The sequence below is a fragment of the Thamnophis sirtalis genome, unplaced genomic scaffold, assembly GCF_051295495.1.
Source record: "Thamnophis sirtalis isolate CommonGarterSnake01/CBP01778 unplaced genomic scaffold, rThaSir2_p1.2 scaffold_6, whole genome shotgun sequence".
Taxonomy (NCBI): domain Eukaryota; kingdom Metazoa; phylum Chordata; class Lepidosauria; order Squamata; family Natricidae; genus Thamnophis; species Thamnophis sirtalis.
The window spans coordinates 105192437-105209258 of NW_028261386.1; the positions used below are offsets into that span (position 1 = coordinate 105192437).

Sequence of the window (16822 nt, forward strand, 5' to 3'; positions counted from 1 at the left end):
GAAATTTGTATTTTGAATATTTCAAAATACATTTTTGAATTGTATTGTGGGTACATCAGGAATTGGTGATAGTAAATGAGATACTTGTAAAATAATTTCTCCAAGTCCGTTTCGAAGCACTGGGCTTTTCATTTAAGTAGGTATATACAGCCTAAAGATGTTAGACTTTTATCTCCAATTCTTTTCAAATAAGATTAGGTGCCCTAAATTTTCATCGGAAAGTGACGGGTTTTATACGCATTACCTGTAGAACAATGCCACCCATCTAATGGCATGTATCAACTGCCTTGTTCATTGCGATCATTATTCTTTCGCCCAGGGTTATGCCAAGGCCGAGCAGCCATCGGTGGGAATCGCGCGACCAGAGTCATTAATAATGTATCCAGGACGGGGGAAGGGCGGGAAACACGAAGCATTGGAGCGAGGAGGGGACCAGCCACTCCAGCCGACTCCTTTGCCCGCAACATTCAGCGCAAAACTCCGCCCTTCCAACTAAAGGATTGAGAGGGCAGTATTTTAATTTAGGAGAGTGGGCCGCCTCATTGGTCGGGGAAGAACAGGCGGGGCGAATTCTGTCCAATAGAAGCGAGTGAAGGAATGAAGGGTAGGGCTTCAACCTGAATGACAGCTCGGGAGATAAACAAGTCCCTGCGCGAGACTTCTCCATTAGCCGAGCTCCGTAGCCCAGTTTTTCCCCCCAGAAGGCGGCAGCTGGTGGCGGGCCAAGGGAATAAACTCGTATCCCGGTTTCTCTACTGAGCCATCCGCGACTCGTTCACAACGTGAAGAGTCAGCAACTTCCCAGCACCCACTCAGCAATAATCGAGGGAGCGCGCCACAACGCGCAGGCGCTTGCTAGCTAAGGTACTGCAAGAGACTCTGGGCCTTGTAGTTCCGGCATTCCCAGTCTTCCCCAAGCGCCTGCGAATTCGCGCCTCCATCACTACTACCTGACCCAGAAGCCCTTGCGACTCTAACTCTTGGAAGCCGTGGTTGAAGCGGGTGGCGGCTGAGGGGACTCCCCCCAATCTCCCCCCCCCAAAAAAAAACCCAAAACAAGGAAATGGTGCCCAGTATGGTAGCCTCGTGCCCTTGCGCTTGAACACTGCCGGTCCCGCCGCCGCCGCCTTCCCCGTTGTCCACCTCCCTCTCTTCCTTCTCTAGTCGCTCCTTCCATGGGTGAAAGACATGGACTACGAGTTCAAATCCAAGCTGGCGGCCGAGCGCGAGCGGGTGGAGGATCTATTCGAGTACGAGGGCTGCAAAGTCGGGCGAGGCACCTACGGGCACGTCTACAAAGCGCGGCGCAAGGACGGGTAAGAAGAAACCGCCAGGCGGGGAGCGGGAAGAGCGCGGCGGCGGCCCGGGGGAGCCGAGGTTAGGAGGCGTCGGTCCGCGGCGACTGAACTTTCAAGCCCTGCTCCCTTCCGCGGCGCCGTCCCAGCAGCGGGGCTTAATATTCCCGCACCCGTCGGGTTGGGGCGGCTGGGGGGTTGGAGGGCAGGGCAGCTAACTGCAGGGAGAGCCTTTGGTGGGCGGGTCTAAGGGTCACCGTAGGCGGGGCCAGTGGTGGGCGGAGCCAGAGTCCAGAAAACTCCCGACAGCGTGAGGTGCCTACGGGACGGATTGATCGTGCCGGGATTTGAACCCTCGGAATAGCAAAAACATCTTTGGTGTGTTGACACTTTTCTGTGTCACTCGAATCCCATGCAGGGAAAAAAGGTCAAAGGCTGTCCCATTGAAATTGAAATTGAAATTATATCTTTGTTTGGAAAAAAAAAAAAGAAATTGCTTAGCACAGCGATTTCTGCCGTGTAAGGAAAAGGAGCCGCCGGTTGGATGAAATTGATGCAAGCAAGTCATTTCTTCTGCTTTCCTTCTTTTCTTTCAACAAGAAACTAAGATCGAGAGTCATAAGTGAGTTTCCCTAGCTAGAAAGCGGACAGGTCAGCTTCTAGGGAAGGAAAAAACTTTTGCTTTTCCGTTTGAGTATAAGTCATGGGTACTTTTTTCTCCCTGCATTATCACAGCACCGAAGATTGGTTCCACAACACTACCTAAACTTTTTGCTTGAACAGACAGTTTGATCCAAATGCTTGCTGCGTATGAACAACACAACATAGAGAGCAGACTACCGTAGTCCTAGATGCTGGGGCATTTTATCTTCTCATTTATTCTCTTTTGGCAACTCTTGAGTGCATTCAACTTAGTTCACCAACTTGTTTCTTGCTATATACTTTCTGGGGGGGGGAATAAAGTGAGGAAAGATCATTTGTTTAGTGCAAGATCAGCTGCTGCCTCTATACAGTTGTTTGCCTTCTGTTTTTCCTTTTCCCAAGAATGGAAGGGATTGCATGGTTGCTGCTGTCTCCTCATTCTTTGCAATGAACATATGCATCCTTATCACTGGTTGTGCAGCAGGAAGGATTAGGCATAGTGGGATCATCAAAAAGAAAGACTTGGGTATAAGAAAAAAATGCCTGTATGGTTCTTCTGTTTCATTCTGTGGTTTGAAGAAGTATGCTAATTGGATCCAGTCCCCACTCAGAATAGGGGTGGAATAAGATGAAGCATCTACTCCCTGAAATCTCTTACCCTATACAGTAGTGGGCTCTTAGAAGCAGGAGCAGTTTACTGGGGCAGCTTGAAACCTTCCCTGCTGGCCATTGATTTTGCTTGTGGGAAGCGAGCAAATACCTATTACATGATGTGGCCATAATCATGACCCAGACACCCAAATGCCTAGATTGGGATCATTTGACAATGGGGATGCTGTGACACCCGTAACTTACAGAACTGGTTGTAAGTTATTTTTTTCAGTGGCATTGTAACTTTGAACATTCAATGAATGGATGGAAGTAAATTGAGGACTATTGGTACTGCATCACCATCTAGAAAAGACAGGAATGGTTGCTTGTATTTTTTTTTGATTAATATCCCTGTGGGCAGAGAAATGCAAGAGCAAAATGGCCAAACTTAGATGCATTAAAGAAGAAGATTCCAAAGATCTTGGGGCAGGATATCTCTATTTCTACTACTATTTATTATTTTAATGGCATGCTTCACAAATGAGCTGCTTTTGGTTCATTATACAGGTAGGATTAATCACCCTTTTGAAAGTCAGGACTGTAAAGTAGAAGAGGAAAGGAGGATACATGTAGTAATCTTTCTGCCCCTTTAGCAATTAAATTAAACAGGAAAAATGTCACTCTGAAAGACATAAGTGAATAATGTATGAGAAATAGAAAAAGGAAAAAGTGAAAAAAATAATCAGGATTGAGGATTCCATAATAATTTATAGCCACCTTAAAATTGCTTCTGTACCCTAGAGTAGAGGTTCCTAAACTTTTTGCAATCACACCTCACTTTAGTGTCAACTTACACAGCTGTTCTAAAATTCTAAACACCAAAATGAATACAAATGTACAAAGAAAACAATACCATGAAAGTATGCAATATAACTAAAAATGCTTCTCTCTCTCTCTCTCTCTCTCTCTCTCTCTCTCTCTCTCTCTCTCTCTCTCACACACACACACACACACACACACACACACACACACACTTTTAAGTGTTTGCCTGTACCTTTCCAAGTTACAGACAATTAAAAAAAAATTAAAAACATAAGTTGATGGAAAGTGGAAAAAAAAGCAAGGGAAGTGGCACACCATGGTAATATCCCCCTTCTTCACAAGATTAGTGGTATACCCCAGACTTTACTTTTTAAAAAGGATAAATTATTTTAGGAAATACCCAGAAGTTCTAGGGAGCCAATCAGTCAGATAATGTGATTTGTTCTGCATGGGGGATGATGGAGAAAGAAAGGATTTGAAAAAATCATTGCACTGGATATTGAAATGATTGGCTCCTGCCTTTAAAAATCATCAGATCTGATATAAGTAGTCCTCAGTTAATGATGTCATTTGGAACCAAGAACTCTGTTACTATGCAACTTGATAGTAAAGTTCAATATCACTTGACCATGCTGACTTATATTGGCAATTCTAGTTGCATTCATTAGATGTTCTCACACAATCATTAGGCATGATGTCATGTGATTGCCATTTGTGACCTCCTGCTGGTTTCCCTATTGACTTGCTTATTGGAAACTAGCAGTGAAGGTTGCAAATGGTGATCACAGGATTGCAGGATGCTGTGACCATCATATCTGCCACTGTCGCAATTGCAAGCTGTTTGCCAAGTATATGAATTGTGATCATGAATTGTAGAGATGCTGCAATGGCTAGAACTTTGAGGATCAGCTGTAAGTTTCCTTGTTCAGTGCCACTGTAACTTTGAACCAGTTGCCAAACAAATGGTTGTTAATCAAGGACTATCTGTACTGTGCTTGGATATGTGCATGCCAAATAAAACTATTAATAAAACTATTTGGCAGTTTGAGGCTCAAGGTTGACTCAGCCTTCCATCCTTCCAAGGTCGGTAAAATGACGACCCAGATTGTTGGGGTAATATGCTGACTCTGTAAACCACTTAGAGAGCACCGTAAAAGCACTGTAAAGCAGTATATAAGTCTCAGTGCTATTGCTATTAATACAGAAAAAAGGGATCCTTAGATACCACTCCCCTAGAGGCACCTAAAAGTAGGAAACATTTTACCCATTAATGATTTCTTGTCTTCTGAAGCCAGAGCAAAGGTGAACTAATGAGAATATGTGACTAATTAGAATTAGTCCTTTATTGTCACTAGTTTGTGTCATTGTGCATAAGGTTGCAGCTGTTGCAAATAATTAAATTTGCTTTGGGGGCTCATTTTGAAATTAAACATTGAAAAAGACCACACAGCCTCAGAGCCACTGGAATTTTTTATAGCTTTTTTACTACTCAGGATCTGAGTAGTTTAAAAATGCACAAGTCGAAGAGTACCTCTTTGTTGGATTGTTGGATATCTTGTATACATGTTATGTACATACTTTGTTGACCAAAGCATTTGTGATTCCAATACTTTCAAATTCAAAGTTGCAAGCTTTGTATAGATTTATTGGGGGGGAAAGACAATGAACATAGTGGCATTTATTTTTAAGTAAATTATACATAACATTGGGGAGCATGTCTTGGTGTTTTTCTTCCATGTATCTCTTTCCTGCCAGCCCCATCCCTCCTGTTCTTTGGAAGGAGGTTACCCTGCCAAGGATCTGCTGGTCTTTTGTCATGAGCAGGATGCCTCAGCAGTGAGTTTTTAAATAGGCTTTCTTCTTCTTTTTACATTGTTGGGCTGTTCTTTTTTGTTTTTATATTTTAATTGTTTTTAAGCTTCCTAAAGTCATATATATGAGATGGGCAACTATATAAATTTGAATAATAAATAGATATTCCAAGCTAATAGTAAAATCACAGTCATATTGATGGATCAAAATGCCCATTTGAAACAAAATTATAGTTTCCTAGCACACTAGTTTATTTTTTACCCATTTAACTAGTACTTAAAAAGAAATTCTATATGCGAATTATATTTGTATTTTAGAAGGTTTTGACAGTCATTGAAGTACTGCAACATGGTAGTTGAAATTATTGTATAATGCTATTGATTAAAAGGAAAAGACTATAATTAGTCAGGCCTTTATGACATGGAGCATTGGGCAGGTTTGGGAGTAACTATCCTATTATTCTTTGCATATATGAGGACTAATTTGTTATACTTACATTCTGCATGGTCTTCTTCATTCTTCAAATGCTTTGACTTCCAAGTAGATGATGATCATGCCCTCATCTGAAAAAGTATTTAGTCAAAGATCTGAAGGGGAACAGGGTAAATCCACATGTCTGACATTTGAAGAGGGGTAATATGTAAGCTTCTATGCTAAAAGTCTTCAAGTCAAGATGAAGAATGTATGATTTAAATAGAAGGTATAATGGGCTAAACAGAAACCAGGGAGCATTTGTTTTTCAAGGAATTCTACATCATAAAGTGTAGGCTGCAGTAATAAAAGCATAATAAGACACAGACTAAAAGACACATCATCTCCAAAATAATTTAATGATAGGAAATTCCTATCAAAAACTATGTGAATAGGTGGTTAAATTGTAGGATGACAACTGAGTTAAAGGAATATGAGAGCTCAAAAGATTACAAAAAGCTTTGTGTATATTTTGATCTGACCCAGACCAGCTCCACTTTATGTTCTTAAAATTAGAGAAATTTTCCTACTTTTCTTATAAATGGAGCAAATATGGCTAGAAATTGTCTCTTAACGTCATCATTGTGATAATTGCTAACTGTGAATTAAAAATGTCTAAGCAAAGCCTTTCCTGCTTTGATACCTTAGATGGTAGGAAATAGCAATGGAATTTACTCATTGCAAGGTTAAGTGGGGCTGTTTTTAGTTAGTTAGTCAGGCACTTTATCTCTCTTTTTGTCATAGTGGTTGCTGTAGTATTTTCTTTGGATGAAGACTTGAGTAAAGACATATTCAGAACAATATAGATCCCATAATTCTGTAGTAGAATTGACTTCAGCTTCTGAACAATCTGTACTGAAAAAGGGAAAAAAAGTTGGTAATCTTTGTAAATATGAAGATATGTTGAAAATATATATTGGAAATGCCTGTTGAAATCTTATTTAGCTATGGGTCTGGCTTTTAAATGAACTTCTTGAAAATGTAGGCTCAGAGAGTGGAATACATTTCTTATATGCCTGTTTGCTCTAAATTTTGCTCAGTTTGCATAATGTATCCCAGGTGAACAATTGGTTGCTATAAGTTGCTTCCATTTCTTATTTGTAGGCTCAAGAATATCCCTAGGTCAAACTGCTGAAATTTGGCATCAGACCACCAAATAATAACATGAGAGTTATCTTTCTGGAACAGGAAACTCAGCTTTGTAATACCTCTAACAGGTTTAATTCAGTTTTAAAATAATAATAATAATAATACACTCAATCACTCCTCACTCAGGAAGTGATGGAAAAATTCTGCTTTGATATGTTTTGATATAATCATTGTATCATTACCTTCTATGTGTCTCAATGGCTAAACATTTTTTAAGAGTAACTCTCAACTGGTTTTCTTACCCTAATTTTGACAATTTTGACAGTTGACAGAAGGTAGATTTTTCTTAGTATGGTATTCTTTCTAAGAATATTTAAGTGTACATAGTTCTGATTGTACATCTACAAAATTCTGCAAAACATAGATATAACTAATGATATAATAATAAATTGGTTACTTACTGAATTTTGTTTCAAAACTCAAAAGACAGCTTGATTGGTAATGTGACTATATGGCCAAAGATTATTTAATTTTGGATATAAAATTAAATATAGATCTATCCTTGGACTGGAATGAACAATGCATTATATTAAGTTTAATATATCTGAGATGTTGCATCCTACAGTTAGCTTTGGGCCATTTGAAATCATACAGCAACAGATTATCCTGGAGATATTGGGAAGACATCGTGTGCAACTGAAAGCTTCCTCTATGAGCATGCCATTACTAACCCTGTCTCTGTTTTTCTGCCTGTATACATTTTCATTTCAATGTGGAGCTAAAAAAACTTGGAAGAAATACCCAATTTCAGCCTCATCTAGAGTATTGTGAACTCTGGACCAATCTTCCAACTTTGGAAACGTACACTGCATTATATTGGATACTGCACGTTTTTTTAGTCTTAAAGGGTCAGTTAAGCATTGGAAGATTAGGTGAAGAGAAATGATGATAGTGTCTGTGCTAGTAGGGATGCAAACTGTAAGGCAAATGAAAACATGGGTGGAAAATCAGCGAGACTTTCATGATTTATTCATATAGTGATAATGTTCTCTCTTTAATCTGTTACTGTTAAAATGTACTGTACAGTACAAATATGTGAGTATACTTGGTTCAATGTAATTTTGATGTAATAGTTATGGAGCCACTTTGTCACTTTCTGATAATTTAGATTGTGTATTGAATTTTAAATTCAGAATTTATATATACTAAAACTTGAGGAAGGCAAACTTAAAGAGTTGTATTCCCATTTAATTATGCATTACTGATAGCAAACAACTGTAACAACTGTAACATGGGTAGTGGTGGATTTTTAGGAAGGAAAATGGTATTATTATTTGGAACTGTAAACCCTACTTCAATAGAAAATATCAAGACTTTTCTGATGTGACAGAGATTGTAACAGAAAAAGTTTTGATTTGTTCTTCCCGGCTTGGTTCTGTTAATATGTTGGACATTGCCCAATAAGTGACTGGTTTTGAACTCTACCTTATTCTCAGTTTTGGACAGTTCATTTTTTTTAATAAGAAGGAAGTGCATGTGTGTGTCCATATGTGCATGCAGGGACATGCTGTTTAAATACTCAAGAAATAAATACAATCAATGGGAAACCATTTTGCACATCTAAATTTTTTTACTGAAATTTTAATGATAATAGTATACATAGTTATTTGGGAGAAAGTTCATTGACAGTGACTTATTTTTGAGTAGTCGTGTTTAGGGTTGTACGGTTTACCAACTTGTCAGTTTCTCATTACATTACATTGAGTTGGATGCTCTTCAAAAGCAGGCTAGAGATTTAGAAAGATAATTCAGGATATGTCTTTCATTATGATTTTTAATGGAGAAATAAATTAATGGTTGATGCTGCTGCTTCGAAATCTACTTTACAAACTAAAATACATCTGTAATTAACTCCATTATAAATATAAAGCTTTAGTGAATATTCATTTAAAATGTTAAAATCATACAGTTGTGGGTTACGACTAGAAGTATGTAATGAGTGTGCCGGATCTAGTAAACTCTATGCAGTTCTGTAGAAAAGTACTGAATGGAGATAAGCTTGAAGAAGGAATGGCTAAATAAACATCAGCTTACTCTGGGTTTAAGGCAATTCAAGATAATAGTGTTTGATTCTGTTTGTCAGATTGTCAAGGTCCTAATATAATGCCCTTTAACTTTAGAGTTGCCATACTGCTTATGATATCTGTTTTCTGACCTGGCCTACCTCATTGACAAATACTAAGGAAGCACATTTAAATAAAATTAAATAATTTTTAGAAGAGAAGCCAAAATAAAAGGGGTAGTGACCAGAGGGGTGATAGAGGACTTAGTCTCTTCATTAAAGAAATCTGTGCAAACTTTTGGTGTGGTTTTTTTTTTTAATGGAAGCCTGTAGCAGTGTTGTCAGTTAAAATTCCATAGAAACCCAGCAGTAATGCATATTTATAGTTTTCTAATCACCATGGTACCAAGGGACTGCTACAGTAAAGCTAAAACCCATGTTAGCAGCTTACACAAATGTATGATTATTTCATCTGCCTGCCTTCTCAGAAGGTTGAAAACATTTAGTACCTGATACATCATTATAATTATGTATTTGTTGATTAATCTATTTGTATTCTAGAATCTAATTAGTCAATAAGGTTGCATAGGTATTTTTATATTGCACATTATAAGTTGTGAATCTTTCTAAAATGATTAATTTTCAGCCAAGTTATTGATATATAGTAGTGGGACTTTTGATTTCAGTGTGTAGTAGCATAGTCAGTAAAATTTTCTTTTTTATCTGATCAGCTATCTGTACATTTGATTTATGTATGAAATTAGCCACAATGAAATGTTAGCTTTCCATGCTTCTTGAGACACATTTAAATGTACTTGCAGGGTTTGCTGGGACATGCAAATGGAATATTAGCAAAGGAGCTTACTAGCAACTTGATTAGGATGCTGTTAGGATGCTATCACTGCATATGAGTAGGAAACAATGTACTTCATAAATTTAAATATGGGTAAAGGAATTTAATTCTGTTATGTATATGGTAAACTTACCAAAGCCTTTCATATGGCCTATATCTTATAGGAATGAGGTTTAGAAGTGGGGGGGAAAATACTGCAATTTTGGCATATTTTAAATCTACGTAACCTAATGTTGGAATTGATGAATGCCTGCAGTGCTTGGTTAGAAAGTTACTTGTCTGTAGCAACTATAACTCTGAAGTATTCTGAGTTGCATTGATTATGTATAGTGTATTATTATTGTGCCAACCTTGAATTTTTGAACTTGATTTTCTAAAATGCTGATATAGCCGGCTAATCTGATCTTTCTAAATCAATATGCCTACTAAATCCAGAGTCTTGGAGTCTATTAAGATTATAAGCTATTTAATGTGAAACTCCATAACTGGTAGTTATTCCAACAGGTATTAACACAAGGAACATTAAAAATATTCAGTAGGTTTGAGAAAAAGTTTACAGAAAAAGGGTGTTGGTACTTAACTGATACGCCTCTTCTAATAAGGGGGAGATAGCATCCATGTATAGGTTGACACTGTCCGTACTCTGGTAGGACTGAATTGAGTTAGAAAATCAAGGAGTATATGAAATCCCATGCCCCACCTGCCCCACCACATACATCGGACAAACCAACAGAAAAATAAGTGCACGCATTGAAGAACACAAAAACGCAATCATAAAAGAGGAACCAACTTCTTCCCGGTCCAACACCTTAAAGCCACAGGACATAAAATTGACTTTAAAAAGACCAGAACTATTGCCAAGGCTGAACATTTTAACAACAGAATAATCAGAGAAGCCATCGAAATAGAAAAACGCCCATACTACAGCATGAAAAGGCGGGACGATACCTCCCGCCTGCCAGCCATTTGGAAACCTGCCCTTATTGATAAATGAGTCCCTAACATGATGAATGACACCAGGTCCACACTCAGAAGGACCAGAAGCCAGACTGCAACTGCACCATCAGCCACTTTAAACCCCTCCTATGCTTACATGAAACACAAACCCCCACCCAATCAGAACACACCTCCACCCAATCAGAACATAGCCAAGCTCCCATCCAATCAGCTCAAACCCCCACTGGCAGTTAAAAGGAAGAAACAGCCGAGATCTCACATTGCTCCTGGAAGCACGAAGCCTGAAGATGACGAATGAGACTTCATCGAAACGTCGCCAAGTCATCTCCAATTTTACGTTGGAGAAAACCCGAATAACCAAAGACATACATACATACATACATACATACATACATACATACATGTGTGGTTGATGGTGTTAACTTGGTTAGACCTGACTTGAATTTGATTACCTTTGTATCATTGTCATTTAGTGCTGGTTATCACATAGTTTCTTAAATAGAGATAAAAGTTTTTCACCAAACTGAATCTCTGTTTGTATGCAACGTGAACGCCAGAACGTGACACAGGAGGTATTGAATTGCTGAACACATTAACAACCTCCTCTGGGGATTACTAGAAACTGGGCACTGAAGGAAGGAACTAGGGGGGTGGGAGAAAAAATCCAAGGCCAGACTGAACCTGATGGTGGCTCTGACCGAGGCGTCAGAAGTTGTGGACTCCCATTGGTCTGCGAAAAGTCACAGTCTTCCCCCATTGGGAGTCTGTGCCTGGAACAGTCTAAGTTTGCGGTAGTATCGGTTACCGTCCCCCCGAAAGGATCTTTTGGATTGACCCCCTCTTGGTTGCCGATACGGCTGTTGGTTCCGGGAGCGGTAGCCGAATCCGCCTTGGCCTTAGTCAGCAACGGCTTGAACATTGTGGGGGGAAAGAGGCCTGCACACGTGGGCTTCTCCGGACCCAGTTCATCCTCGCCTGAGAGGTCAGCATCTCTGATCTCCCCTTCTTCCGACAGGGGGAAGGGCTGCGGATAAGTTCAGCTGGAGGCAGGTGAGCAAGTGGCTTTGTAGGTGTCCCTGCTCGTGTGACTCTGTCACCCAGTGTAGCTCGGGCGCCCCCGGACTGTGCCCCCTGGGATCTCTCCTGGAGGCCCAACGCAATGCCCGTAAATAAAAGGAGACTAGTATAGATCTATTTCAAGCTATTTAGCTCTCATCAGCTAGCTTTGTGACGAGCCGATAGACAGAGAATGGAAGCAGCAAGACTTCCTCCCATATTTGGGCATACCAGGGGTTGCGACACTAAATACATACCTATTTCCCTGGCTCAGCTGATAAAGAAGGAGAACCTTGTGGCTTAGTGGTTAACACATCTGCCTAAAATGTAATACAGCACAGGTTCTAATCCCAGTAAGGGTATGGCTAGCTGATGAGAGCTAAATAGCTTGAAATAGATCTATACTAGTCTCCCTTTATTTATTTATCAACACAAATACAACACAAATGTAACAAAGGCAACAATAAAAATATTGGGTTTCTGTCTGGATGGTCTCTTGTGACGAGCCGATAGAGAATGGAAGCAGCAAGTTCTCCTGCACACTGCTCAGAGAGTCCAAGAATGGTTATTATCACAGTCTGCTTGCCCTGGACTGAGAAGTCTTTTCCCTGGCCACGCCTCCTGCGTGGTCACGTCTCTCCAGAAAAAATTCTCAGTCAGCCCGATCGGATTGTTTCACTGTGAGCTCCAGGTTTTTTTTTGAATTATTTTTTACCTAACTTGGACTCTCTGTCTTTTCCCCTTATTCTTCCCTCTTTTTCCCCTCTCCTTTCATTTCTCTTATAATAGCAGCCTGATTGCTGCTTGAAGCCTCTTGAGGCTGGGAGGCAGACGGTGGGGGTTGCTTCTCCGGCTTAGGAGAAAACGCTGATTGTTATTTAAAGTGCACAGCGGGTGGCAAAGCCTTCAGGGAATGCAGCAGGGCTGCGTTTGGTCACCTTTATTGTTTTCTCGAGGTTTTTTCGCCCTTGGCCCTAAAAAACTTGGGAGGCTGCCGCGGAGATGATCGGGGCCTGCTGAGCAGACGCACGTGCTCACGATCATTCTCCTCTTTCCCCTCACGCTGTGCGGAGGCCCTTTTAAGGCTGGGAGTTTCGCGCCCTTTTAAGGCCTTGGCCTCTGCTTCAGCCCCGTCTCACTAGGCTGCCGCTGGATGGTTGTGGGATCAGCGGGGGTTCTTCCCATCCCTCAACTGCCCCCAGACCATCCTCTTCATTGTTCTAGCGGCCCTGGCTCTTGGGCTCCAGGCCTGAGCCTCAGTGCAGGTAGGCCCCCGGCCTGCAAATTGGCAATATTTTTAAAAGAAGTAGGAGAGGCCCCTTTTTTCCCTCCTCATTGCTGGCTGTGGGTGGCTCCTGCTCGAGCCTAGTTGAATGTTAACCTATTAGGTTACAACATTCTGTATTCTCCCCACTCTCTGCTCTGCTGATGCATTATTCTCTTATCATTGTGCATTCTTCTGCATTGTGATGTGCTTCTCTCATGAATTCTCTCGTTCCTTTTTCTTGCAGAGCAGTTTGTCAGAGTTCCCTGTTCCCTTTCTGCCAATTGCCTGATCAACCTGTGTGTTTCCTCATGGATTCTTCTGTCTCAGGTTCCCTTGCTGGTAGACAGGGTTCCCCTCAGGCTCCGAGCGTGGGTTCTCCCCAGGCTATGGAGGATGGTTCAGGCAGGGCACGGGTGGTCAGTCAGGGTAAACCCCCCAAGACTCCCTCTATGGCCGAGGCCAGGGATGCTGAGAGGCGCCAGAGGGCCCTTGACAAACAATTTGAGAAAGCCAGGCGCCTGGCGGAGAGAGACTCCCTCTCCTCCACCCCTGGGGTTTCCTTGGCTCCTCCCCCCAGAAGGGATCCCGCAGCTCTGTTGGCTGAGGAGGTCGAATCACAGGATTTGTCCCCCGGCAGATCCTTGGCCCCTTCCTCACCTTCTCCTTCCTGGTCCTATGACCAAGGGCAGGAGCCGGCGGTTCATTCTATTACCATCCCTCAGGATATTTCCCTTCCTATTCAGGGGGATCAAGCGGATCCGGACATGGGTTTGGATTCTGACTCTGAGGCGGAGCTTTCTCCTAGCATGCAGAGGATGATGGACAGGGCCATTGCTAGGGCTGTGGAGGCTGCCATGCGTAAGCGTGAACGCCCAGTGTCAGGTCCCCCTAAATCCACCCTTACCGAGCCGCCTCCGCCAAAGCGGGTGCGACATCCCTCTATTGAATCCTCTGTGGTCAGTGAGACCTCAGCTCCTGAGGATCCGATCCAGGATCTCTTTCAATTATCAGATGATGAGGACGATCTCACAGCTGACGCCCCATCCTTCTCGGGGCTTTTCAAGCCTTCTCTCTTTAAATCTATTCTGCAGAAGGTGAAGGTGGCCACTGGTGAGGGGATAAAGCCCACCCCTGCTCCTCCTGCCGCTGGGGCCGCTCCGGCAAACCCCAATGCGGCGATGTTTAAACTTCCTCCTTCTCACCAACAGCTGGTCCCGATTCCTGAACTATTCCTTGATTTAATTCAGCGCCAGTGGGATCAGCCTGCCACTTCTTCTTCCCCCAGTGGGGTGGATAAACAGTTGTATACCATGGAGCCGGCTCTGGAGAACCTTCTGGTACTCCCGGAGGTAGACCCCCCCATCACGGCCCTAACTTCCAACACGCCCCTTCCTGCAGACCTTCTTGAGGGTCTCAAGGCGGAAGATAAGAAAGCGGAAAAGGCCTGTCACAAGATTCACCTAGCGACGGCCTGGGCCATTAGAGCAGCCTCATCCGCTTCTTTCTTCAACAGGGCAGTGGTAATATGGCTGAGGGAACTCCTGTATAAGCTTCCCCTTGAAGACGGTCGTCTTCACCAGGATGTCTCCAAGACCATTGCGGCCGCCCAGTATGCCGCGGACGCCTCTCTTAACGCCACCAAATTTGCGTCCAGGGCTCTGGCGGCGAACGTAACATCCCGTAGACTTATTTGGCTCCGCCATTGGCAGGCGGACCAAAAACATAAATGGAAGCTGGCCGCAGCGCCCTTCAAGGGTGCCAAATTATTTGGAGAAGTGCTAGACAAATTTCTTATCGAATCCAAGGATAAGAGGAAGGTCTTGCCCTCTACTGCTAAGAAGGACCGCAAGCCCTTTCGCTTTCGCAGGAGGCAGCCTTTTCGTGCCTCAGAGCCTTCTACCTCCACCGCCTTCAATCCCACAAACCGGTCCTCGGGTCAGTCAGGGGAGAGGGTGCAAGAGAGGGCCTCGTTTCGCGACAGAGGGGGGCAGCAGTTCGGGTTCCGCAGGTTTAACCGCGGCGGAGCCTCAAATAGGCCCTTTCGCAAGTCAAAGTGACTCCCCGATGACATCTCCCATAGGGGGGCGCCTCCAGCTGTTTGCGTCCCATTGGGCTCGGACAGCGGAGGATGCCTGGGTACTTCAGACCATCCGGGAGGGGCTCTCTCTGGAATTTCTTTCCCCCCCTCCCAGGAATTTCATCAGGTGCCCTACCCCTTCCTGTCCCGTAAAGAGGGAGCGGATGGATCAGGAGGTTCTTCACCTTCTGGAAATAAACGCCATAGAGCAGGTCCCCCCTGGGCAGGAGGGGAGGGGTTATTACTCCATTCTCTTTCTCGTCCCCAAGAGCTCGGGGGGGTGGAGGGCCATCTTGGACCTCAAGAACCTCAATCGGTTCATCGCCTACCGGAGGTTCAAGATGCAGTCCCTCCAATCCATCCTGGCGGGGATCCGCCAGGGGGACTACCTGACTTCAATAGACCTGAAGGAGGCGTATCTCCATATCCCCATCCGCCCCCAGCACAGGAGGTTCCTACGCTTCTTTTACGCCGGCCGACATTTCCAATACCGGGCCCTCCCATTCGGCCTGTCGTCGGCCCCCAGGACCTTCACGAAGGTTCTGGCAGTGGTGGCTGCGCACCTCCGACGCAGACCCATACGGCTCCAATGCTACCTAGACGACATCCTCCTCCAGTCGTCGTCCAGGCCGCAGGCCGTACGGGACCTGCGCATAACCATGAGAGCCCTCAGAAGCCACGGGTTCTCCCTAAATCTGGAAAAGAGCCATCTTTCCCCCTCCACCAGAATCATTCACCTGGGGGCGGTGATAGATTCCTCCTGTTGCAGGGTCTTCCTTTCCCCAGACAGAGTAGAGGCCCTCCGCTCTCTTGCACACCAGGTGATCCGGGCAAGGCAGTCTCAGGTGATTCTCCTGTCTCAGCTTTTGGGGAAGATGATCTCCTGCCTGTCGATCGTTCCGTGGGCCAGACTGCACTCAAGAACCCTGCAGTGGCTGCTTCTACCCCACCAGAGGGCCAACAGGAGCAACTCAAGCCTGTTAATCACCGTTCCTCCTCTGGTGAAGAGGTCTCTCCGATGGTGGACGTCACCGGCAATACGCAAGGGGCACCTCTTCAAGGAACCCGTCCGGGTGGTCGTCACCACCGACGCCAGTCTCTCCGGCTGGGGAGCGCACCTGGGCCACCTCGTGGTTCAGGGGAGGTGGTCCGCATCGGAATCCCGCTGCAACATCAATCTACTGGAGCTGAGGGCAGCGAGGTTAGCCCTCCGTCACTTCCACCGAGAGGTCCGTCGACGACACGTCTTGCTGATGACGGACAACGTGGCCACCAAGGCGCACATCAACCGCCAGGGTGGCACCAGGTCAAAACGTCTGATGATGGAAGCGGAAGCCCTAGGTCGCTGGGCGGAGCGCCATCTGGAGTCCATCCGCTCAGACCACATCTCGGGAGTAGACAACACCCGCGCGGACTGGCTCAGCAGGAAAACCATCGACCCGGCCGAGTGGCAACTCGATCCCGCCCTCTTCCGCCGTCTGACCGTCAGGTTCGGTCTACCCCAGATGGACCTGTTTGCCTCCAAAGAGAACGCTCAACTGTCGAGGTTTCTCTCCCGCTTCCAGACTCAGGGGGCAGAAGGGACGGACGCTTTGCGGTGCCACTGGCCCCCAGGCCTGCTATATGCCTTCCCGCCGCTTCCACTTCTACCACAGGTAATCTCCAAGATCATGGAGGAGGAAGCAGAGGTGATTCTCGTGGCCCCCCATTGGCCCCGGAGATCATGGTTTGCCGACCTAGTCAGCCTGTCGGTGTCTCCTCCATGGCGCCTTCCTCCGGATCTGGTCTCCCTTCGCCAGGGGGCAGTCGTACATCCCGACCCCCAGTG

General features: G+C 44.3%; 1 protein-coding gene across 4 annotated transcripts in view; it reads left to right on the forward strand.

Moving 5' to 3' along the window:
* Nucleotides 1-587: 587 nt before the first annotated feature.
* CDK19 (cyclin dependent kinase 19) overlaps nucleotides 588-16822 on the forward strand; it is a 92193-nt gene continuing 75958 nt past the window's right edge. For 2 of the 4 annotated variants that reach the window (XR_015697074.1, XM_087718647.1), the window contains exons 1-2: nucleotides 591-864; nucleotides 1165-1316. Coding sequence is in view for 2 of the 4 variants with exons in the window: in XM_087718647.1 (XP_087574773.1) it covers nucleotides 1189-1316 (128 nt within the window). In the remaining 2 variants the exon portion in view is untranslated. Of the gene's footprint in view, nucleotides 865-1164; nucleotides 1317-16822 lie in introns of those variants that run through there. The other 2 variants (XM_087718646.1, XM_087718648.1) reach the window with 2 other exon arrangements.